We start from the raw sequence: 25,360 nt of genomic DNA, 5'->3' as shown, positions 1-25,360 counted from the left end.
ATCCATTCTGCCAATCTTTGTCTTTTGGTTGGGGAGTTTAATCCATTAATATTCAAAGTTATTACTGTAAAGGCAGTTCTTAATTAAACCATCTTATCCTTTGGTTTTTGTCAGATATATTTTTTCTCTCTCTCTCTTTTTATCCTTTAAGTTACCCTTACAAATACTCTTCAGTTCTGTACCCTCCTCCAGACCTCTCTCTGCTGTCTTTTCTTTTCAGCTGACAGAACTCCCTTTAGTAGTTTTTGTAGGGCCAGTCTCATTAACAGACTCTCTCAGTTTCTGTTTATCTGTGAATATTTTAAACTCTCCCTCATTTTTGAAGGACATCTTTGCTGGATAGAGAATTCTTGGCTGGTAATTTTTCTCTTTCAGTGTCCTAAACATATCATACCACTGCCTTCTCACCTCCATGGTATCTGATGAGAAGTCAGTACTTAGTCTTACTTGGCTTCCCTTGTATGTAGTGAATCACTTTTCTCTTGCTGCTTACAGAATTTTCTCCTTCTCTTCAGCATTTGACAGTTTGATTACTATGTGTCTTGGAATGGATCTATTTGGATTTATTCTGTTTGGAGTATGTTGGGATTCTTCAATTTGCTCAAATTTTTTCCAATGTTTTCTCCATTTGTTCTTTTGTCTGTTCAAATTTGGTTAACCTATCTTCAACTCTGCTGATTCTACCTTCTGCCTCTTCAAATCTGCTGATGTATATCTCCATATATTTTTAATTTCATCTACAGAGTCTTTTATTTCCATAATGTCTGTTATTTTTGTATGTATTCTTTCAAATTCTTCTTAATGCTCTTCTACTGTCTTCTTAATATCCTTTATCTCTTTATACATCCTTTCCTTCATCTTTGAATTGATTCAGGAGATTTGTTTGCACATCTTTGATTAGTTGTTTCAGATTCTGTGTCTCCTCCTACTTTTTTCATCTGTTCCTTTGACTGGGCCATTTCTTCTTGAGTTTTATTATGACTTTTGATTTTTTACTGCTATCTGGTCATCTAGTCATATGAATATCTTGATCGATCTAGTCTGAAGGTCAATTTCTCCCTCTTGTCTAGGATTTAGTTGTTACCTGGGTTTGTATTAGGGTACTTCTTTGACAGTAGAGCCGTCCGTGTTTCTCAGCAAAACAAAACAGGCTGAGTACCCATGCAAGGGGTGTGGACCAGCTCTGATGGGCCTGAGATAGGATCTGGAGAGGCTGTGAAAAGCCCTGCAATTTTCCTCTGCACTTTCCAACATGCCCAGCAGATGGCGCTGTTTGGTGTCTTAATTGTCCTCAGAAGCTGTTTACTTCCTGGAGCCTGGCAGCATCTGACTGGGTGGGGCTGAATTACCTCCTTGGAGCCCAGCAGTCTGACCAGGTAGGGCTGAATTACCTCCTGGAGCCTGGCAGCATCTGACTGGGTGAGGCTGAATTACCTCCTTGGAACCCAGCAGCCTGCCCAGGTAGGGCTGAATTACCTCCTGGAGCCTGGCAGCATCTGACTGGGTGGGGCTGAATTACCTCCTTGGAGTCCAGCAGTCTGACCAGGTAGGGCTGAATTACCTCCTGGAGCCTGGCAGCCTCTGACCGGGTGGGGCTGAAACTGTGGGGCTGCTGTGCCCTCCCTTCTCCACCAAAATCTGGCTCAGTGTTGGGCTGTAACCCACACTGTACTTGTGGTGGAGGATTCCCTGAGCCACCCCAGTCCACAGCCACCCCCCAGTCAAGGATTGGGCTCCAGCTGCTGTTTCCCTCAAGGGTGGGTATGAGCACCAGGACTCCAGGCTGGAAACACAGCCTCTGTCCATGTTTTCCGACTCTGTCCCTCACAGACCTGGGCCTTGAGATGTCCTCCTCAGTCCCCTGGATCCCCAAATGGTTGATTTGGGCAGTTTCTGCTTGGCTACTTGCTGCTTTTGAGGAAGAGTCTGTCATTCCCTCCTTAATCCTCCATTTTGGAAACTCTTCTTTGTTGCCCTTTTATATTCCTCCCTCCTCAGTGGCTTAAGTCCTGCTGTGGGTCCCTGTGGGTTTGGTTCTCTGTGTCTGGATATAGGTGGGATCTGTCTCACTGCTGTGAGAGATTTTATAGTCTGTCCCTGGTGGGAGGTGGGAGAGAGCCCCCACCTGCTGCCTCTGGGCACTTCCTGAGCTGCGTGGGCAGAGTGAGGGGGAGGGGAGAGAACTGGTCAGGACAGAAGTCTCCTACCTGGTATTTTTCTCTTTCTTTGATTCAGCTTTTGTGGGATCCTTCTCCAGTCTTTACGTTCCTCCAGAGTTCGGAACAAGTGATAATTGTCCTTTTTTTTTGTTTTTGTTTTGCTGAATCTCTGAGGAGAGGTTTCCGGTAGCTGTTTTACATCACCATGTTTATGACGTCACCTATCTATGCTTTTGAAAACTGACTCCTAAAATAGCATTTCTGTATAAACTGATATAGTAAGATGTTCTTTTCCTAGTTGGTCTCAAATTGATGTCCCAGAAACTGCAGAGAAGGGATTTGCTACCACTATGTGGGAAAGAAATAATGCAATAAGTCACCTAAACAGGATTTTTTTGCCCTTTGAACATATTAAATATAACTTATATTCTGCATATGAATTCCAATTTCTAAAATCTTTGAGGTTCTAATTTTGCTCTTTTTGTTGGCTCCCTCTTATGGTGACTTCTTTCCTTGTGTATCTCGTGATTTTTTTAAAAATTAATCATGTTCTTAGAATTTTATCTGTGGGAACCCTTTGAGGGTTGGAATTGATTTGTATTCCTCCAGAAAGGCCAATCTTCAAAGGACCCTACCAACCCCAAATCACCTGGACTACAACCTGTGGTAGTCCACTCATTGCCAAGGTCAAGACAGACATGTTTCCATGTTGTCTCTTTCTGTGCAGCATGTTTATTTATTGTTCACCCTTATGGTACCCTGACATTATATGTAGCCTCCTATTAGACTCCTCTCCTTGTGGGACCCTGGGCTTAATCATTTGCCTCCCACATCCCATAAATCAATCAAAATGGAACCTTAAGATCTCCAGGGTTTGATTTCGACACTTACTAAACATGTGACTGTGGCCAAGTCATTTAACATCTTTGATCCATGATTTAATATCCATTTTTGTAAATATTTGTAGCTGGAAGACAACAGATTGTAGCAGGAGATAGCATTGTTGGTGATGATGCTGGTGGCAGAGGTGGTGGACAGACAAGAACGGGAGCCAGGAGGGCAGTTATGGGTATTGTACTTTTTTAAACTATCATGTGAAAGCCAACATTGGATCTTGCTAATCACCCAGAGATTTTGCTTTCACTACATTTTCAGCCTCTGAAGATACCTTAATTTCATGCCACCTGAGTGATGCATTTTAAATGTTTTTTGTTTGTTTGTTTATTATTTGTTAGGTATTTTAGTTGTTTTGTCAGAAGGGTCATTCATGTTATCATGTACACCATACAGTTAGAAACCCGAGTCACCATTCTCTAATTATTCTCCAGTAAGGCTTTTATTTTACCACCACACTGAAATCGTGCTTGGCAGTGAATCATTCTGATCAGCAGTGATTTCCGTATGATCAAATACAGTGGTGATTATCAGCCTTCATCTTACTTGTACCTCTCAGCTGATCACTCCCTCCTTCCCAAAGAGTTTCTTCATTTGGCTTTCAGGAAACTTCACTTTTCTTATTTTCCTTCAATGACACTGACTGTGCCTTCTTGATCTCTGTTGGACTCATCTCTTCTAAGTCTCCAAGTGCTAGGATTCCTGAAACCTCAATCCTGGACTTCCTTCTCTATCTATACTCACTTTCCAGGCAATATCCAGTCAAAGGCTTTAAAAACATGTGTGTGCTGATAACTACCAAATTTATATTTTCAGCCCCAATATCTCTCAGAAACTTCAGGCTCACATTCAATTCCATAATAAATATACCTGAGGTGTCTAGTGTCAATGAGATAACTCAAACCTAACATGCTTAAAACCTACTCCTCTCTCCACCCAAAAAAAGACAGCCTTCCCCAGCTCTTCTTCAATCTTTAAATGGCATCACCATTTAACCAGTTGCCAGGATCCATTGTGATTTCTGTTTTTCCCTCACACTTCTCACCCAGCCAATCAGTGATTCCTATTGGCTGTTCATGCAAAAATTATCTTGAATACCAGGCCCAGGACCAGGTCAAAGCTAATATCTACTGTCATCTGGAAAAGTATAATACCCCCTAACCGCCCTCCTGGGTCCCGTTCTTGTCTGTCCACCACCTCTGCCACCATCACCATCACCATCAATACTATCTCCTGCTACAATCTGTTTTCTTCCAGCTACAAATATTTACAAAAATGGATATTAAATCATGCCATTCTCTCACCCAGAATTCTCACACTTAGAATAAAATCCGGCCTTTTTACCATGGCCAAAAAAACCCTACATTATCTGGCTTCTTGTTAATTCTCTGACCTCTTCTATTATACTTCTACCACCCTGACTTTTTCTTCAAACAACTTGATCCAGCCTTACAGTCTTTGCTCTTGTTGTTCTCTCCACTTGGAATGTTCTTCCCCCATTTATTTCTGTGATTTACTCCTCCACATTGTTTAGGATTCTGCTCAGATACCATAGAAACTAGGTCTGTCCTTCCCCTCTTATCTCCTTATCATTATTTATTTTATAACATTTATTATTATGTGAAATTATACAATAGATTTAGTTCATTTGCTATTTATTTTTTCCACTAGAACATAAAACTTTGTAAGGGCAGAATCTTTGTTCATCTTATTTATCATTCCACCCTCAGGTCCTGCAAGTTTGGGGGCTCATAATAAATGCTCAATAAAATTTCATGTTTAAAAGATGAATCACATTTAACCCTCACAATAACCAGTGAGACAGAAGTTATTGTTCCAGTCTTGTAGGTGAGGAAATTGAGGCTCAAAGATGTTAAATGACTTGGCCACAGTCACATGTTTAGTAAGTGTCAAAATCAAACCCAAGAACATGTGTGTCTTTAAAGGCCATATTTTTCTTATTTTTATTTTATTTTTTTTAATTTTCATATTGAAATAATTTTAGACTTACAAAACAACTTGCAAAAATGACACAGAGTTTCCTTCTACCTTTCACACAGTTTTCCCAAATGTTAGAATGTTGCTCGACCATGGTATAATTATCAAAACCAAGATGTTAACATTGAAACAAAACTATTATTTAATCTAAAAATCTTATTTAAATTTCACCAGTGGTCCCATTAATGCCCCTTTCTGGTCCAAGATCCAATTCAGAATCATATACTGCATTTATGTATCATGTCTCCTTAGTCTCTTTCTTTGTGGAACAACTCCTTAGTCCGTCTTTCGTGACCTTGGCACGTCTGAAGAGGGTCGCTTCCTTAGCATCAGGTATAGTCTGTGCAGAGTGCTAAGCAAAGTGCTTGGCACATGGTAAGTTTTCTGTAATAATACCTGTTATTGTTGAGGAAATAAATAAAGCTGCCTTTTGAGGAGTGGAAAGAGAGCTCATGTTCTGTTTTGTTTAGCTTGGCTGACCTTGAAGTTTTTATAAAAAACAGTGAAGGTGGCTTGCTCAAGAAAGTCGAAAAAGGAGATTTCAAAGGATTGGTTGAGATAATGGGACACCTTCTGGCTCTTAAAGAACGTCAGAGCAGCACGGATGAGATGTTTGAGCCCTTAAAGCAAACCCTTGAGTTGCTGAAGGCCTATGAGCAAGAATTGCCAGAAACAGTGTTTAAGCAGCTGGAGGTCAGTGGGAAGTTTATGTTTTCTTACAAAGGAAATAGAGGGAAAGTTTAAGGATTTCAGGGTGGGGTGGGATGGGTTGAAGTAAATGAAAAACAGATAACTTGGTGGGTGATGACCAAAGTCCATGTTTCAGAACTGTGTGTGTACTGTATGTGTAATATCTAGCACTTTTTGGAAACTAAATAACTACAAGAGAATGTAATGCTGGAGAGATTTGAGAGAATTATGGATGAATCAACTTTTTGATTTGGAGAAAAATAAAAGCAGATCTGGGAGATGTTAAGATGGTCTAGGAGAAAATGTGGGGCATAAAAGAGAGTGGACACTCTTGAAGAATATGGAAAAGGGCCAGGGCCACTGGAATAGAGGTTAAGGGCAAAAGGATAGTGTTCAGTCTGATGTAGGTGATAGTTGGGAGAGCAAGTAACCAGGGAGAAAAGAAGTGGGGCGGTTACAGAGAATGAGCAAATGACAACCCCACATCACAGTACAACCTTGTAGCCTAGACAGAGACACCCAGGCACTGTCCCACTTCAGAACTGCGGGGAGATGGGAGCGTAATGTGAGTCTGACCACATGGTGGTCTCCTCTGCAGGAGCTGCCCGAGAAATGGAACAACATCAAGAAGACGGCCATCACCGTGAGGCAGCAGGTGGCCCCGCTGCAGGCGAACGAAGTGACCCTGCTCCGCCAGCGGTGCACGGCCTTTGATGGGGAACAGCAGCGATTCTGGGAGCGATTCTGCAGAGAAGCTCCCTTCAGGTACCTCCTCTCCTTTTCGCATTGCAATCCTTGAGCCACTGAAGACCTTTCTGCTGAGTTTTGATATTCCTTCGGCAGATGAAAAGTAGACACCAGTCTTGCCTCCAATCATGGTCGGTTGGTTGGAAGATGGTGGTGGGCAGAGTCCTGTGGTCCTTAGGGGATGGCCAAAGGTTACAGGAGCACCCTGCCTTTCTTATTTCATTGTGGTAATAAATATATAACACAAAATTTCCCATCTGAACCATTTTTAAGTGTACAGCTCAGTGGTATTAGTTATATTCACAATTTGGGTAGCCATCACCACAATCCATTACCAAACTTTGTCACCCCAAAGAGAAACTATACCCATTAAGCAGTAACTCTCCGTTCTTCTCCTCCCCCCAGCCCTTGGTGACCTCTGACGTACTTTCTGTCTCTATGAGTTTGCTTCTTCTAGATATTTCATGTAAGTGGAATCATACAATATTTGTCCTTTTGTGTCTTCCTTATTTCAGTCAACAGAATGATTTCAGGGTTCTTCCATGTTGTCACATAAATCAGAACTCCATTCCTTTTTACAGCTGAAAAATATTCCATTATATATATAAACACATTTTGCTTATCTGGTCATCTCTCAGTGGACACTTGGGCTGCTTCCACCTTTTGTGAATAACGCTGCTATGAACATATCAGTGTACAAGTGTTCAAGTTCCTGTTTTCAGTTCTTTGGGGTACATAGCTAGAAGTGGAATTGCTGGAGCATATGATATTTCTATGTTTAACTGTTTGAGGAACCACCAAACCATTTTCCATAGTGCAAGCTCATTAAAAAAAAAAAAAAAAAAAAAAGGTCTGGAATCCTCTTGTGTCTCCAGGTTTATAATGGGACTTTATGTGATAAAATGAACTACTAGGTTTTAACTAGACTTTTAGCATTCTAAGTTCTCTGGCACACTTCTGTTCTTTAGTTTTTGTTTTTTTTTTAAAAAAAAGGGCTGATAAAATTTTACCAAAATATTGAAATAATGTTGGAAGGCATTTTGGTCACCTACAGGATCTGAGGTGAAGGGCTGACTTCAGGCTGTTCTCTGTGTGTTTAGTAATGTTCAGACACCTCCTCTACTTGTGATTGTGCATATTTACATAAAGAAAACAATTGCACGATGGGCAGTGCTACTCACACGTGCCCACACTGCACACATACTTGGGTACCTTTCTTGGAGGCTTCCTCCTTTGGTGGAGAAGTCTATGGGGGGTCTGCTCCTCGTCCCCTACTCAGCATCGGGGGCTCCAGCCAGGAGGACAAGCCAGTTCTGCATGGTCAGGCTGTGCTGGGCTCCCGGAACACCTGGAGCAAAGAACACACACACCTGTGTGTACTGAGGCTCCTGTGGCAGGGGGTACTCGCCCCTCTCTCCAGCTTCACACTTTGCTTTCTCCTTCCCCAGGCTCAGCTTTTGTCCTGAGACTTGGAAATGTTCACACTGGAGAACAGCCCTGTGCAAGGAGCAAGGAACCTTTTCGTTTCCAGGGATTACTTACCCAAATAGTACAATGGGAGATACACATTAAAGCAACAAACAAACCGCACAGAAAAACCCACAGCTTTCCTGGAAGGAAATATAGGATAATGATTAGGTACATGGGCTCTGGATTCAGACTGTCTAGAGTCTAATCTCAGGTCTACAACTTATTTCTTATGTTACGGAAACTTACTTGATACTTCTGTTCTTCCGTTTCCTCTTCTGTAATATGGAGATGATAATAGTATCCACCCCGTAGGGTTGTTGTTAGGATTAAGGAGATAATCCTTCAATGTGTTTAGCATAGCACATGGGACTGGGGTGACCAGCTGTCCCAGTTTGCCGGGGACAGTCTTGATTTTAGCACTGAAAGTTTCATGTCCTGTGCAGGTCCTCAGTCCCAGCACACTGGGGTGGTTGACCTGGAGTACAGTCAAGGCCCAGTATTATTCATTCATCAAACATTTCTTAAACAGCTACTGTCCTCTAAGTGTTACACATGGTTCTGGAGAGAACAAGATGAGCATATGAAGATACAGGGAAGGACAGGTGTAGAAGCTGCAGAAGATATTTAGAACATATCACTTTAAAGCAGAACTCTGCTACTTCAGCTGCACATTAGAATCACCTGGGCAGCTTTTAAACCTCCCAATGGCTGGTCTGTCCCACAGACTAACTAAATCAGACTTTCTGGGGAGTAAGACCTGGGCGTGAGTATTTTGTAAATCTCCCCAGGTGATTCCAACTTGCAGCCAAGATCAAGAAGTACTGCCCTAAAAGGAAGTAAGGGGTTTCCTTTTAAGCAATCATGCCAGGACACATACAGAAAAATGAGTCTGTATCCTTTAGAGTAATGGTCTTAGGAGCTCTGCCCTTGTTCCAAAGAAACATCCGTTGCTCAAAACACTGGTGGAACTCTTTCTGAGGATCTTTGAGTCTGAGTCATATTCTGTTGACTCCCCTTTGGGCATGCAGTTGAATATTTGAAATTGGACACTGCTCCCTGGGAGCAAAGATTGGTGAGGGAGGAAGACGGGTTATCAGCCTGATAATGTCACTTAGCATGAACAACAGCCACACCAAGGCAGCAGTCCTAAAAATAATGCACTCATCTCTGCATCAGCTATCTCATAAGAAAACTTCAAAAGAGGAATTCCAAAGATGTTTGAAGAAATATCTTCACAAACAGACTTCTGAGATTGCTCAAAAGGAAACAACACTCGTTTGTTGGTGCGCTTTCATACGTCGGAGATCTGGTGTCTTTCCTTCATAGTCTCATTGTGGATGTGTATTGATCAGCTGGTGGTTTTGTTTTTCTTTGATAGCTGCATTAGTTTTTCTGTCTTAGCACTTGTATCTGCTGGCAGTGCGGATACTGCAGCTCTTAACTGGCTTTTCCAAAGTCACATCTGTTATTTTGACATGCAGATGAATCTTTGCAAGAAAATGAAAGGAACTGTTCACAGCAGTGTGGAAAACCAAACAGCACTGCAATTTTGGTTTATTTATCCTCTTGTCAAGAAAACTATCAGGAATGGAGCAGAATCGTGGATTTATTCCTGAAGGGAATCTTAGTGGACATCAATTTGTGTGTTTTGTTTTTTTCTTACTTTGGTATGTGTTAGTATGTGGGTGTGATTAAAATTTTTAGGTGCTGTGTGTGGCAAGTGAGATTAATACCAGTTCCTTCACTTTTAGATCACCTAAGAATTTCTAAATTGCAGACCCTTGTACACTCTTCGGCGAATGTAAGTTTCTGTTCTGATTAGATTAGAACATTTACACACGTTGAGCTCAGCTCTCCATGGTCTTGCCTTTGAGGAGGAATAAGAAAGTGAGTCTCATTAGGCCCTTGTGGTCTGACAGGTGCTGGGTGAAGCCAGGTCGTTTGGGTTGAGGTTCTTTCTTCATGTCCAAGGCAAGTTTTACTTCATCCTTCAGTGCTTAATTCTAAGCTGTGTCAGCATACTCCTAGCTGAACTCTCACACTTCACAATAATTGACTAAATCACCTTACTCACATTCAAGGACTTTCTGCAACTCCTAAAATGGGTAACTGATTCTCCCCCATGAATGAAAGGAATGCTCCAAACTTGTGGCAGCATTCCCTTATTTGGTTCTCCTGACCTTGAGCACAGTCTTCCTGACCTTGAGAGACAATGCCATGACATATAATCCTCTTTCCTACATCAAGGCCAAGATAATCCCAGGGTTTCTTAGCCAAAGCCACCAATCCCTGTAAGCTCCAGCCTCAATGGAGATCATTCGTGTCTGCAGATGACAACCAGATTCTGTGAACTGCTGAGAGACACCCTTCCACTGGGTGCTGTCATGCATGGTAACTGGAGAAAGCAGGCAGGGCTTTCCAAATCACCCAAAGTGCACAGTGTCTATTATCCCTTTAATAGCCAGAAAAAAAAAAAAAAAAAAACAGAATTAGTCACTAAACCTCACAGGGACATACCAATATCGTACGACATATCACTAGTTCAGCTTGACCCTGTTCTTCCAGCTGGCCTTGTCCATTCATATGATTTAGGCTTCCATAGAGTAAATGAGCTTGTGGTCTCAAAAGTAAAGTGAGCAAAAAATGATGTAAGTTGTAGGATTAAGAGATGATGCACATTACCTGACATCAGGAATTTATAGCTGCAGGGATCATTTCAAAAATGAATTTTAAGACATGTGCTTTGGGTGCTATCTCTCACCCCCACCGGGGAGGCAGATTACACCGTCTGTCGGAGGTGGTGCTTGAGCCAATGGGCAAGAGAGAGTTAACTGCTTAGAAAAAAGGAGCAGGAAGTGAGGCTATTTCAGACAAAGGCACAGAAGGATGAAAATGTAGGGAGCAGCTGAAGAACTGCATGTGTGTTTGGTGGGGATGCAGGAAGCAGGAGATGAGAATGGAGACATCCATGTGGCCAGGTTTTGAAAGTCCTTTTGTTTATATCTGTTCACAAGGACTGTGATCAACCACTGAGCAGTCTAAGCATGAGACTAACTCAATATAAATGTCCCTTTCTCATGACTGTGAGAATTGAATGGAGCAAGACAGACTCAAAGCTAGGTGCCCAGCGGGGGAGCCATTACAGCAGCCCAAGTGGGAGGTGGGGAGGCCTGAACTGAAGTGATGGCAGGGAGAATGGAGAAAGGAAAATGGGTTTGACAGAGGTTTAGGAGGGAGAATCAGTGGGACCAAAGGAATATGGGAGATGAGGGGGGAGGAGAGTCTAGGATAACTCCCCATCTTCTAGTTTGGACAGTAGGTGGGAAGGTGGTAAAGTTCAACTGTTAACTGAGATGGGGGTCACAAGATGGGAATGGCTAGGTTTGTGGGGGCTCATGAGTTAGGGCTGGATGTGTTGAGTTGACACCTGATGATATCTGTGGGTCATCAAGTGGAGGTGTCCATCACTTACTGTATAGGCAGGTATGATATTGAGGTTAACATTTACCAACGACTAGCTTCTAGGGAATCAATTTAAGATACTAATTCCTCTCTCTCTCTCTCTCTCTCTCTCTCTCTCTCTCTCTCTCCCTCTCTCTCCCTCTCTCCCTCCCTCCCTCCCTCTACCTCTCTCCCTCTCTCTCTCTCCCTCCCCTCTCCCCCCATCACATATGAGTCAGGCATGAATCAATAATTTTTCCAAGATTACACACATGAGCACCATATTTCCATTTCTCTTAATTATAGTCTTATTCATCCAGACTTACCAGGCATTTCTCCTTTAGATTAAAATACTTTCATATTATTTCAGTTTCAAAGAATTGGTACACCCTTTTCCTTCCTATTGCTTTCTTGTTCTTATAATACAGTATTGTTCCCCCAGGGTTTGAAGAGCTACTTCAAGTTTATTAGGCACATTAATCAGGTCTATGAATATTTGCAGTAGAGTTTTTAAATGTTAAGAGGGTTACCTGCTCTCAGATCTACAGCTTCCTTTTACTACTTAGGCCAAATTAACTTTTATGTGTGCTCAGTCAGGAGATGACTGTCCACAAATTTAAGCTGTAAACACAAATTATGCCACAGGGTAGATGAAATTTGGAATAAGTTTGATGAATGATCACCTCTTACAAATATTTGAGGAACCAACATTGATTTAAGGATGTTCATATATTCTGATGAAAGAACGGGTTAGCAAGATCATTTATTATCTTCTGTGTATACTCCAAATATTCTAATAGCTCATGTCTTACCTAATAATTATAGTCCATTAATAAATTAAACCGAATATAGACTTTCAGAATTTGCCTGAATTTTACAGATCTATACTGACACCAAGAGGCCAGATTCTCTCTCTTAAGTTCATTCCAGTTGAGATAAAAACTAGAACCTACAGGTGCAAACAGTTAGTCTTTGGAAATGAAGACTAAGCAGAAGGAGCATTCATGCTTAGCAGTCTTTCTTGATGGACCGCTTGCAAGTGGAAATGTTCCATTTCTTCCCCTCCAGTGCTTTTTCCACTGCTTCTCATAGGGGAGAAACCTTGCTTGTATAGACAAAGGGCCCTTTTCAACTCCAAAGAGCTCCAAACTTTGGGAGCTGAAGAACAGTGAAGACAAACAACTGATTTCCTTAAGATGTGAGTCTACAACCATAGTGCATGAGCCAAAAACTATTTGGATGGAACAAGCAGGAATATCATTTAGTGTTTGAATCAAACATGACAAGCATCAAAGTTAATGACACTAATTTAATGGTATGCGTAACTGTTATTGTGTTGCATGATAATTAGTCTTAAATGGTAAGCAATTCAGGTAAATGACTTTAATTAGGAAAACTTTCCATCTGTCAAGTCAAATATTTCTAAAGACAGCTGAGAAGGGACAGTTCAAGAAAAGGAGTTTATATGCACATACAGGTAGACACGCAGACAGACAATGGATGGGAGGAAACGGCCAATACTCTAGTCACCCATTTCCTCCCAACTTCCCCCTTGATGCTGAGCCCCATGAGGCCCTATTCTGAATTTGGAGGATCGTGCTATTTCCCTTAAGCCAGCCCTCCCAGCTTCTCCTCCAGGGAGACAAGAATACCTGAACCTGGTGGTGGGAAAGGGGTGGAAAATGAGAGGGTCCTTGAACACTTGGTTTATGGGTGTTCCTGACTTACCATCTGGATGCCTCTACATGTAGGATTTTTATGTTAGGAGGAAGGCTGAGCCAGAATGCACATCTTGAGGAGCAGTGGCATAAAGTAGTCTAACACCGAGGAGGGTTGGTGGCATTGTCCACATGGATGCATGCTATAAACATTGGAGAGGAGCGGATGAGGAAATGCTAACTAAAACCATAAAGCTAGACATAATGCTTATAAAAGTCAGGTCCAGATCAGGAGGCTGCCCCAAATTCAGAAAGGAGCAGGCCAGAGAAGGGTGAAGGTTGATGGCATGTGAGAGAAAGGGGTTGCCTTGGAGGAGGGACTTAAGAAGATGCGGAGCCCAACTTGAGGCGAATATTGATGGAAAGCAACTGGATGGAGGTTTGGTGAGGGCTTTGCACATGGTCTTCAGTGGCCTTAGCAGTGATTCCTAACCTTGGCTGCACATTGAAATCACCTGGGGAGCTTTGAAAATGCTGTTGCCTGGATCCCACCCCCCAAAATTCTGATTTATTCAGTCTAAGGAGTGGCCTGAGCATAAGGTTACTTAAAGCTTCCAGGTGACTCTAAAATGTAACATAAGGCTGAGAACCACTGCTCTGGAAGAAGCAATGCCAGAGAGCACCAGCTCTCCCAAGCAAAGACTGCCTACTATATATTGTTTCCTGGGAAGACTTTCAGCTTTAGAGTCTACAGTAACAATGATGCCCTTTTGTGTCAAGTGATCTTCTGGAAGCCAGTAGCCAAATGAAGGGGAGAATCTAAATGGAGCTTGAACAAAGGGTTTTCCCCTCTTCACCTGAATGGGGAGTTGGAGGAGTATTTGTATTACCTTCTCAGGAAAGGTCCAAGCATGATGTTCCTCTTGAATTGTCCGTCCTCTAACCCATTATGCTCACCCTACCCCCACCCACCCTGAACATCTTTTCTTCCTAGAATTAGAGACTTTGGTGAAAGTCCCTGCTCTTTGTTGGAATACTAAGGATTTAAAAATGTAAGCTGGTGTTACCTTGGTGATTCCAGGAAACGTGCCCCTGTGCTCTGTACTTACAAGAGGAACACATCTTGTTTTCTAGGTTTGATAGCACTGACCCTTATCAAACGCTGGATGCCAAGCACATCGAGATCCAGCAGATGGAATCCACCATGGCCTCCATTTCTGAGTCTGCAGGCTTGTTTGAGGTCAACGTTCCTGACTATAAGCAACTGAGGCAGTGCAGGAAGGAGGCCGGTCAGCTGAAGGAACTCTGGGACACTGTGGGAATGGTCACCTCCAGTATTCATGCCTGGGAGACCACCAAGTGGATGGATATCAACGTGGAGGCGATGGACTTGGAGTGCAAACGGTTTGCCAGGCAAATCCGGAATCTCGACAAGGAGATCAGGGCCTGGGATGCATTCATAGGCCTGGAAAACACTGTGTTGAATACCCTGACCTCCCTGAGGGCCGTGGCTGAGCTGCAGAATCCCGCCATCCGGCCACGGCACTGGAAGCAGCTGATGCAGGCCACCGGCGTGAGCTTCACCATGGATGGTGACACCACCCTGGCACACCTCCTGCAGCTCCAACTGCACCACTTTGAGGACGAGGTCCGGGGCATTGTGGACAAAGCTGTGAAAGAGATGGGCATGGAGAAGACCTTAAAGGAGCTGCAGACCACCTGGGCCAGCATGGAATTCCAGTATGAGCCCCACACGCGCACCCATGTTCCCCTGCTGCGGTCCGATGAGGACCTCATTGAGGTCCTGGAGGATAACCAAGTCCAACTTCAGAACCTGATGATGTCCAAGTACATCGCTTTCTTCCTAGAGGAAGTGTCAGGCTGGCAGAAAAGGCTCTCCACTGCGGACGCTGTCATCTCAATCTGGTTTGAGGTGCAGCGCACGTGGTCTCATCTGGAAAGTATATTCATTGGATCTGAGGATATCCGGGCGCAGCTACCCCAGGTAACTGCTAAGGAAATCTTGCTCTTTCTGTTCTCTTATGCGGGTCAAGGGAAGATCACCCAGTTCCTGCATTCTCTAGGCTCTTTACGTCTTCTCTGCCTCCCTGCCTTGGCTTCACTCACTGGTATCTCCACTGAATGTTGACATCACAAGCCACTGAAGGGAAACACACACTGGTCAGTGTGTCCCTAGATGAGTAGAAAAAAGAATGGAGAACGTAGTTTATAAAAAATATGTGTACACGAGAACAAGAGATGGAAAATATTAGCTACTGCAGTTGAGATGAGCTGTTCTTGGTATGCCCTGCAGATGATTAAAATGCAGGTATCAGTTGAAAGTGAGCGTTGTTTCCAGGCAAATTCAAGCTCCTTCTCAGCTGCAAGCTTCTGTTCTGGACATGTCTGGCCTATGCAAGCACACTGAATACTAGTCTTCAGCTAAATACTAAACAATGAATTTCTCTAAAATATGTATTCTTCTCAATAATATCTTCCCTGTAGTTGATTGCCCCTTCTAATTTGTCCTAATTAATGTGCCATTAACTGACTCCTCACTCAGTGGACTCTAATTCATTTTTTAAAATATTTTGCAGACTCCCTCTGTATTCCTTCAGTACAGCAAGTTCTTAGCTTACAAATAAGTTTGATTCCAAAATGTTATATGTTGCCCAGGCCTTGTTTAGAACTTGAAGCTCATGCCACCAAAACATTACACTTTTCCTGCTCACCCCTCAAAAGTATACTTAATGCAATAATGTAGATTAAAGGTTGTATATTTGCAATAGAAGAGAACAGAATGCAATTCTGTTACAGCAAATGTAATTAAACCAAATTGAATAAGCCAGCATTTTATCTCCAATGTAGTGACTGAAAAAGAGCAGGTTAATCAGAAGGGCATATGGATGTAGGTGGAGACTTCTGTAGGAACTTTAAAGGAGCTGTTTGAGAGTTTTCAGTTTAAAACAATAATTAGTATCATTAACTTCTAAACAGTGCCATAAGTTTATGTGTAAAATATTTAAATGCATTTATTTTCTTTGTATTAGCAATATGATAATAGAGGCAACTTTGAAACACAGTAAAATTAGTCATAACCCTACACCCCAGCTAGTAACTATTTTCATTCATTATGAATATTTCCCAACTTTTGTTCAGATATAAATATTTTTACATAATTGCTCTCACGGTGTAATTACAATTTTCCATTCTGCTCTTCTCATTTGAACATTTTTGTCAGATATTTCCTATACTTCTATAACCTTGATACTTTTTAATTTTTAATTGGAGCAGAACCTTGCTTTGAGGAGTCCTAAATTACTTTGCCCTGCCCTTTCTGTAAATCTTCTGGGTAGAGAGGTGGTGTGTCACAGAGCTTAGGAGCACAGACTGGGGCCAGCCAGCCTCCAACATACTTGCAGCTGTAGCACACCTTGGGCAAGTTACCCAACCTCTCTGTGCCTTGGTTTCCTCAAATGTAAATCAAGACTAATAATGGTTCCTATTTCCTATTTCAGATAGTTAATTAAAACAGCAGAAATAGTAAGCACTAACATAATAACAATACGACAAGCTCTTACCAGGTACCAGCCTTTGCATAGTATTCTCTAACTTAATCATCCCCACAAACCATGAGGGTGTGTGTCTTTGGGGGAAACAATGACATCTAAGTTTGACATCATAGTAGTACATTTGCTAAGGAAAAAACTACTTTGCTTATATACATTTTTGCATGGGCCCAGAAAGAACATTGGATCCACATGTGTTTTATGCCAGAGGTTCTCAAAATGTGGCCTGGGGACTCCTGAGGGTCCTTGAGACCTTTTCAGGGTATCCACAAGGTCAAAACTATTTTAATAATAATAATAATAATAAAATGTTACTGGCCTTTTCACTCTCATTCTTTCATGATCATACAGTGGAGTTTTCCAGAAGCTACCTGACGTGTGATATCAAAACAGATTAAATGCAGAAGCAGATAGGAGAATCTGGCTTTCTAATGTCAGACATTAAAGGGATGTGCAAAAAAATGTGAAACAACGCCACTTTTCTCACTAAATCACTTTGTTTTGGAACATAGAGTTACTATAGATGAAAATATGTTAACACAGTATGGGTTTGTTGTTGTTAGTTGTTAAATGAACTAGCAAGTAAATATTTTTAAACTTTTTCAATTTTAACCTCCCAATATAGAAAATACTGATAGATAATGATATTACCTACACAAACAGAAGCTCTTTAGACTCCTCAGTAGTTTTACAAACTGCAAAGGGGTTCTGTAACCAAAGAGTTTGAGAGCTGCTATTTCAAGCTTTGGGTCTAATCTCTGCATTGGAAAACCTGGGAACCAGTTTCTGCTCTGACTGCTTTGCCACTGGCTGCATCTGGGGAATGTCTTGTAACTGAAGGGAGTGGTATTTAAATTTTTTCACATTTTAAATCTCTAGGATTCTAAAAGATTTGAAGGCATTGACACTGATTTTAAAGAGCTAGCTTATGATGCTCAGAAAACTCCAAATGTAGTGGAAGCCACCAACAAATCAGGTCTTTATGAAAAACTGGAAGATATTCAGAGCAGGTAATGGTCTGCTTGCTGTCCCTTTGTAACCGAAGGGGCAATATTTTCTTTTTCTCCTTCTATCTCTGAAATCCTTATTTATTTACCAGCGTGAGTGAGTGAGTATGTGTGCCTGTCTGTGTCCCTTTGTTTGCCTGTGGGTTGGGTATATGGGATACTATTTTGAGGTGTTTATGTTGATGTAAATGTATCAATGTGTATGTTTGCAAATATCCATAACTGATTCATTGTGCTGGTTTTCTGCATATATTTCATATAGTGCATATATTTAGGTAATGTATGCATGCCCATGGGTTTAGGAATACTTACTAACAAAATTCTCCGTTGGGTGCAACCTTAATTAGGAAATTCTGTTTTTGCACCCTCAGATTGTGCCTGTGTGAGAAGGCCCTGGCGGAATACCTAGATACCAAGAGGCTGGCTTTCCCTAGGTTTTACTTTCTCTCCTCTTCAGATCTGTTAGACATCCTTTCCAATGGCACAGCTCCGCTGCAGGTAAGCAAGGGGAGCACTTAGAAAAAGATCTGGAAGGACTGAGGAGCTCCCAGCAGAAGAGAGTCTCAGTTCCCCTTTATGCCTCTCTCACCAGTGTGTGTGGGCTTTGCATCCCCAGCCCCAGACCATTCTTCATTCCCACCATTCCTGCTGCCCAGGATGCCTCCAGCCCTCCACTGGGTACTGTTTGGAGAAGCTTCCGGAAGGCAAGGGTGGAAGGGGCTAAGCCTTTACAGAGAATGCCTTTGACTCTGATAGGAAGAGGGATCTGGGAAATAGTGGTCTAAAGGGAAAGCTAAAATGCTCTGTGAAGATAAGATTCAAAGTTGTATTCTCTGGACTCCTTCAGATCACTGGCCATTAGAGTGGTTTTAGTGGAAAGAGCATATATGCAGAATCCCACAGTTGGGAGGCTAGTCGTCCAAAATCAAGGGATCTCCGGGCCAAGCTTTCTCCCAGAGTCTGCTGTGTTCTGGTGAGAGCTTGCCAGCAGTCCTTGTGCTCCCTGGCTTGTAGCTGCATCTCTCCCTCCATCACATGGTGATCTCTCTTCCTCTAGCCTCTCCTAACTGGCTGCATCCAAATTTCCTTTGCTTATAAGGAAGGACTTCACCCATGTTGGATTAAGGCCCATCCTCACTCAGTTTGGCCTCACTTTAACTAAAAACATCTTCAAAGGCCCAATTTACAAGTGGATTCACACCCACAGGTCCAGGGGTTAGGACTTGAATATGTCTTGCAGGGGGCACCTAGAGCATGGTTCCCACTAGTTCTATATTCCTTTGGCCGCTTCTTTCAGATTTGATAGTTTCTTGTCCTTGCATCACCATCATTCCCACAAACTTTTTTCTAAGTGCTTTGTATCCATCACTATATCTTTTACAATGATTGTCACATGGTGTAGGAATCTAAACAATAACTAATAAGTATTCCTAGACACTTTTCCAGGATCCTTTGGCATGGCTTCCTTCATAGGTCCAACGCCACCTGTCCAAACTCTTTGACAACATGGCCAAGATGCAGTTCCAGTTAGATGTCAGTGAGGAGCCAACCAAGATAAGTCTTGGCATGTACAGCAAAGAGGAAGAGTATGTGGCCTTCAGTGAGCCTTGCAACTGCAGTGGGCAGGTAACATAAGGTCCTTTTCCCTCCCTGCTCTTATATGTGTTCAGATATGGTCAGCGTCAACCTTGGGGATGATCTTTGTAACCGAGGCTAGAACTGCTGTCCCTGCCCTGGGCCTGCCAGTCCCTTGACATGAGCCAATTTCACAGCAGTCTCTAGTGCAGTGTATTGTTTTGCATGCTTTCCTCTGTCTGCGAAGGACACATGTCAGCATTCATATCTCTTCCTTACCCAGAGACCTGTGCATAGAGGAATAAAATGCACATAAACGACTATCTGAGTCAACAGGTAAAGCATTTAAAACTGATTAGCAGCACCGGGAGTCTTTATCATTACAATCCCTGAAGCAGACCACAGAGGAATCTGGAACACTGGCATCTTCCCAGGAAGAAAATGTCCTTTGAAATCAACTGCTTCCCTGTGATGTCCCTTCTCTGAACAAATACATCTCAGAGCCATTTCCTTCCAGAGCCCTTCCCCTTGGAGAGCCAACTACCACCCTTCTCCAAGAACTACTACCTCAAGACCTCCTGTGTCCAATTCAAGGAATAGATCATGAGGCTGTTCTCATCCTACACCTCTTTCCCTTTCTGCAGCATCTAAAGTGCAAGCCCTTCTTTGTTCATTATCATAAATGATCCAAAAAAGCATTGTGCCTGGGGGTTCTAATTGAGTCTAAGGAAACAACACCTAGAGAAAAACTCTCTTACCAGGTTCCACTTTAATCCACAAGTATCTTGGAAAGCAATTCTAGTATCAGAAAAGAATCAGAAGTTCTCTGCTATATGAGGGAGGCCCTTGGGTTTGACTCAGAATGAATTTTCTCTTTTTAGACCTATAAAGCATTTAGTTGGGAAATGTAGCCCTATCTTACCTCCCCATGCTCAGTGTGCACGAGAAGGTCGTGAGATTCCATTGGCTCATTCACACCCAGCTCATCCCAGGTTTAGATTTGCTTGTATGAACCCCCAGTGGCAGCGTCCCCCTGACCTGACTGTCCCAGATGGGCACACCAGTCTGCTGTTAGTTAAATCCAGTTCTCACTCACCACTGTCCTCACTTACACAGTCACCCCGTGCCTTCTTGCAGCCATTTGGGGTTGCATACCGTTCCTGGGCTCCTTTTGCTTCAGGCAGAATGGAAGAAAAGGTGTGGTGTTATTCAAGCTTCTTAGGTACCCCGTGTCTAATCCAGAGTTCTTCTTTCAGGTGGAAACATGGTTGAACCATGTGCTCGCTCACATGAAAGCCACCGTGAGGCATGAAATGGCAGAAGGTGTAACTGCCTATGAAGAAAAGCCGAGGGAGCAGTGGCTCTGTGACTACCCAGCCCAGGTACTGGCCTACACAGGACCTTTGTGGGCCCCCACCCTCCGCTAGGCTCTCTTCCTAGCGTCCTCTGTCAGCCCTCTGAGGCCGCCAGGTGTTAGACTGCCAATGTGGTTCAGAGTCAGGAGATGCTTGCCAAAACCAGAAGCCCGTTCTTCGAGAACTGGAGAGTCTGACTTGATTCCAAGGTAGATCTGAATCCTTTACAGGGTTCTCAGGAAGGGAATAAGAGAGAAGAAGACATAATGAGAATTTTTAAGAATGACTTTGGCTGCAAATACCACTCCTACTTACCCCTGACAATTACATAGTACCAGTATTAGTATATTTGAGGGTTGTGAACACTTGGTGGTTATTAAATCCGTAGGAGCAGGTAGTGGAAAGTGTGTAGAGTGAGATAAGGGTGTAGAATAATAAATCAAAGACTGATTAGGTAGGAGCAACCAATAAAGCGGAATGATAAAACAGTGCCTTTTCAGATAGAAGGAAAACCAGGAAATGGTAATCAGGAAAACCCAGAAGAAAACTGTGGATAGAAGGTGGGAGGTCAAAAATGCCAAGCACTTCTAAGAGTTGAAGCAAAATAAAGAGACTGAAGACTATCCACCTTGGTGAGAGCAATTTCAGGGTAATGCTAGAGAAGAGACTGCTTTGCAGGGTATTGAGGAGTAAGAATAAAGTGGGAAAATGTTGGCAGTGAGTATAGATAACTCTTTCAAGAAACTTGGCTGTGAAAAAGAGAAGACAAATGGTCACAACTGCACAGGGAAAAAGGTACAGTTTTAACAGTGGAATTGGCACCTCCCATCAAGCCATCCCAACAAAGCCACCTACACAAAAGGAACTTCTTTAATAGAACCCAATATGTGTAAATTCAAAAGTAAAAGCAAATAAATTAGAGAATAATACTTTTTATGACAACAGGATGCTCTGTTTCATAAAAGGATTAAGTCCCACCAGGATTCCTTGCTTACCTGCATCAGAATCTGGGGGCAAGAAAATTTGTTGCCTCCTGTAACAGATGTCATCTAGAGTAGTGATCTAAAGCCAAATGATATTCCAGATGAGTAATGTATCTACGTTCTCCACCATGAATTATTGAAATTATGCATTTGTCATGTTAAGTTTCTCAGTAAACGGAAGAATCTTTATTTGAATTGCTTTTTCTACGTTTTTATTTTTAATCTCTTAAAAACCCAAACCGTATTGACCACAGTGAATTTTGGTGCTACTCACCTTGACCTTCAAGAATAATCATTTTAAGGTTGTAGGTTTTAAGAAAATAAAATCATACTTAAGTATGGACACGCAAAAATGTGCCTCAGATGATTAGCCATGGCTAACTGAACTAGGGTAGTAGTGACACATAAGTTTCCAGAGGGACAGAGCAAATACTAAGGCTTGTTGGAAAACTCAGTCCACATATTGTTCTTCTCCCAGGCACAGGAAAGATGCTGCCTCTGGGAAATAAAAACTTAATGATCAATGTAGAAATTTCTAGAAGCCCCTGGCTTTGACCAGGGTAAGTCTCTGGTTGTTCACAGCCAAATTATACATTTTTCAAGGGCAGAAACAGCTTTCCCAGCTTGCGTTATGACATCCTCACATCTGCAAGGATTTAGAGACATGTGGTCCACTTAGGAGGGGCCAGTGGAAGAGTGAGGGAAGGGGCTTGGGCCATCCACATGACTGCATCTGGGGCCTTTGCCGTGTGACGAGTGGACTGCTTGGAGACAGTCCTGCTACCAGCCTGACCGAGCAACTCTTATTGCCATAGGTGGCCTTGACCTGCACTCAGATCTGGTGGACAACAGAGGTGGGCATTGCCTTTGCCAGGCTGGAGGAAGGTTATGAGAATGCCATGAAGGACTACTACAAGAAGCAAGTGACCCAGCTCAAAACCCTCATCACCATGCTGATCGGCCAGCTCTCCAAGGGGGACCGGCAAAAGATCATGACCATCTGCACCATCGATGTGCATGCCCGAGACGTGGTGGCCAAGATGATTGCTCAGAAAGTAGGTTACAAAAACATCCAGGTCGGGGGTGTCCCTCTTTGTAAACCATAAATGTTGGGTTTTAGGAGAAGCTCATATACTGTCAAAACATGAGCATCCCCAGGGTCTGCCCGGTACCAGCCGGGGAACTGGGAGAGGATCAGAGTGGCCACTTCCACCTCTTAAGTCTCTCCCAAAGTGGTGCCATCAGAGCAGCTTGCCCTTTCTCTGTTGTGGTGGTCACAGTGGGCTGCAGAAGACACCGAGCCAACTGAAGCCCTGTGGCCTGTGGCCACGGTGCCCCCTGCTTACCTGTTTAACACCATGATTCACTCACCTCCTCTGCCACTTTCTCCTTAGGTAGACAATGCCCAGGCCTTCCTCTGGCTGTCCCAGCTACGCCATCGCTGGGATGATGAAGCCAAACACTGCTTTGCCAACATCTGTGATGCCCAGTTCCTATATTCCTATGAGTACTTGGGAAATACTCCTCGCCTGGTGATTACGCCTTTGACTGACAGGTGAGCATGGGTGTCAGCCACTGACAGAGAGCCGTCCTGCTGCCTGGTTCAGGCCACCTGATAGCTATCACCATTTTGTCCAAAGAACCGCAGGCGGAGGGCCTGAAATCGCAGGTGTAAAGGAAATTGAAGGGATATAGGTCAGAGCTCTTCGGCAGCTTCCCAAGAAGGCTCAGAGTAAGGAACAAACCCTATAGCAGATCAGGGAATTATGGCTTCTTGCAGAATAGCTGTGTGATACTCTGTGGCAGGTAGGAGCGTGGGCTTTGCGGGCATGCATATATCCAGGTTCCAACCCCAGCTCTAACACTTACCAGCTGTTTGACCAAGAAGTGAATCTTGGGTTCTTTCTGAATCTTGGTTTGACCTTTCTGAATCTTGGTTTCCTCATCTGTGAAATAGAGGTAGTAATTCATTCTTTGCATGATTTTTGTAATGATTAAATGCAATAATGCTTGTGAAGAGTATAGTACGAAATGAGTGCTCAGTAAATGATCCCTATTGATTAAAAGATTTTCAATTGCACATTTATTCAGTACCTTATACTCTGAGAATATAAAGATATAAACAAGGTAGTCCATATCCTTAAGGAGCCTACACTTTTTTAGGGAGACATGTTCTCCATCATTCATTCATGAATGAATGAGTTCACTCCAGTCCCTGAAGTAGTCGCTGGAAATACAAAGATGACAAAACATTTCCTTCCCTTAAACTCCAGTTCTAGTGAGGGGAAATGAGACCTAAATAGATATAAATTTAAATAACACTAGAATGGAAAAAGGCACCAAGGCCATAGTATAAAATAGGATATAAAGCTATGTGCTACAAATTAACAAGCAAGTTTCAGCAGTAAGCCCTCTGAGTTTTGGGGGTTCTGTTCACAGGGGGAGGAAGACTTGGGAAAGCTTCAGGGAAGAAGTGGTTCCGACCTGGGTCTCAAAGGATATGTAGGATTCCAGTAGGATTTTAGAAGGTTTGGGGATGACTGCCAGAATGTCCATGGAATTTCATAGAAATCTGGGCATGTGTCACTTTTTCTATTGTAAGTGACATTCATAAAGTGGTCTAGGAACCCCAAAAGTTAAAGCACCACTGAAAAGCATTCCTGGAAGTTGAAATACTGTGGACAAAGACAAGAAGGGACTCTCAAGTTTTGTTCTGGAAGGAGTAGACTCTTCTGACCTTGGGGTAGGTAGTAAGCCATAAGGCTGGAAAGACAAGTGGGAATCAGACTGTAGAGTGTGGAGAATATATTCTGTGTCCAGTAAGTAGTGGTAAACTATTGAAATTTTTTTGGTAGGAGGAAAAGTACAATGAAAGCCGTATTTTGTGAAGATTAATCTAATAGCAGAATAAGGGCAAAGAAGAGAGAGGACAGGGAATAAGGTCATGGTCCAAGTGAGAAGTAATATTTTGATTCTGCTTAGAAATCTGTTAATTTTGCCAAGAGTCTGTGCTCTTTCCTTATAATGCTATTAAACTCTAAATCTTATCTTCTCCATAAAGGATAGTATGTTCAAATGACTGGCTCACCCTAGAGAAATGACCTAAGGGTAATGAAGAGATTGCCATAAATTGTGAATGTTAAAAATGTCTGAGTGGAATTTATGCCATCTTTTACTTAATTTTCTTTAAGTGATGTCACCTTTTTTATGGTAAATCCTCAGTTATTTTTCCAAATAACAAATACTAAAATGTTAATCAAGATCCTCACAGAATTAAAGGGGCATGGGATATCCAAAGTATTTGAAAATCCCAACATTTATCTATAAAATAAGACCTCCTGGTTCATCCCCTCACTTTTTTTTCTTTCATTTCTTTAATTCATAGTCCTGCCCATCCTGGAAAGCTCTTCCTCCCAGAATCCCATTTAAACTGCTCCTCTTTTACCCTTGTATTTCTCTTTTTTTGTGGGATCTCCAGTGGCTCCCTACTGCATTTTGATTAAAATCAAAACTCTTCACAAAACCTTGTAACCCGACAACCTCCCTAACTCTTCGTCTCTCCAGCCTCCATGACCCTCCTCTGTGTTCCTTGGTCACTTGAAGGTCATTCCTTTCCAGTGTGTTTCCTCTGCCTGAATCGCCCTTCTCTAGGATCTTTGCTCTGACACCTTCTCATCCATTAGTTCTACTCTCAGTTTTGAGAGACCTTCCCTGATCACTCTTTCTAGAAGATAACCTCCCTTGCCTCATACACGCATACATAGGTAGCCCTGATGTATCACCCCGTTCATCTCCTCCCTAATATTTACCACGT

At 42.6% G+C, this 25,360-nt stretch overlaps 1 protein-coding gene across 8 annotated transcripts in view; it reads left to right on the top strand.

Moving 5' to 3' along the window:
* The window catches only part of DNAH9 (dynein axonemal heavy chain 9), a 322,619-nt gene that overhangs the window by 69,602 nt on the left and 227,657 nt on the right, over positions 1 to 25,360 (top strand). For 6 of the 8 annotated variants that reach the window (XR_005212602.1, XM_037808450.1, XM_037808449.1 and 3 more), the window contains 9 exons: positions 5,522 to 5,744; positions 6,340 to 6,506; positions 14,192 to 15,062; positions 17,506 to 17,636; positions 18,005 to 18,131; positions 19,107 to 19,259; positions 20,465 to 20,590; positions 22,362 to 22,601; positions 22,941 to 23,101. Coding sequence is in view for 7 of the 8 variants with exons in the window: in XM_037808450.1 (XP_037664378.1) it covers positions 5,522 to 5,744; positions 6,340 to 6,506; positions 14,192 to 15,062; positions 17,506 to 17,636; positions 18,005 to 18,131; positions 19,107 to 19,259; positions 20,465 to 20,590; positions 22,362 to 22,601; positions 22,941 to 23,101 (2,199 nt within the window). In the remaining variant the exon portion in view is untranslated. Of the gene's footprint in view, positions 1 to 5,521; positions 5,745 to 6,339; positions 6,507 to 6,940; positions 6,955 to 14,191; positions 15,063 to 17,505; positions 17,637 to 18,004; positions 18,132 to 19,106; positions 19,260 to 20,464; positions 20,591 to 22,361; positions 22,602 to 22,940; positions 23,102 to 25,360 lie in introns of those variants that run through there. The other 2 variants (XM_037808448.1, XM_037808453.1) reach the window with 2 other exon arrangements.

This window comes from Choloepus didactylus, chromosome 18, assembly GCF_015220235.1.
Source record: "Choloepus didactylus isolate mChoDid1 chromosome 18, mChoDid1.pri, whole genome shotgun sequence".
NCBI lineage: Eukaryota > Metazoa > Chordata > Mammalia > Pilosa > Megalonychidae > Choloepus > Choloepus didactylus.
Note: the sequence above shows the minus strand (reverse complement) of the source record. Positions and strands in the feature narration are given on the sequence as shown.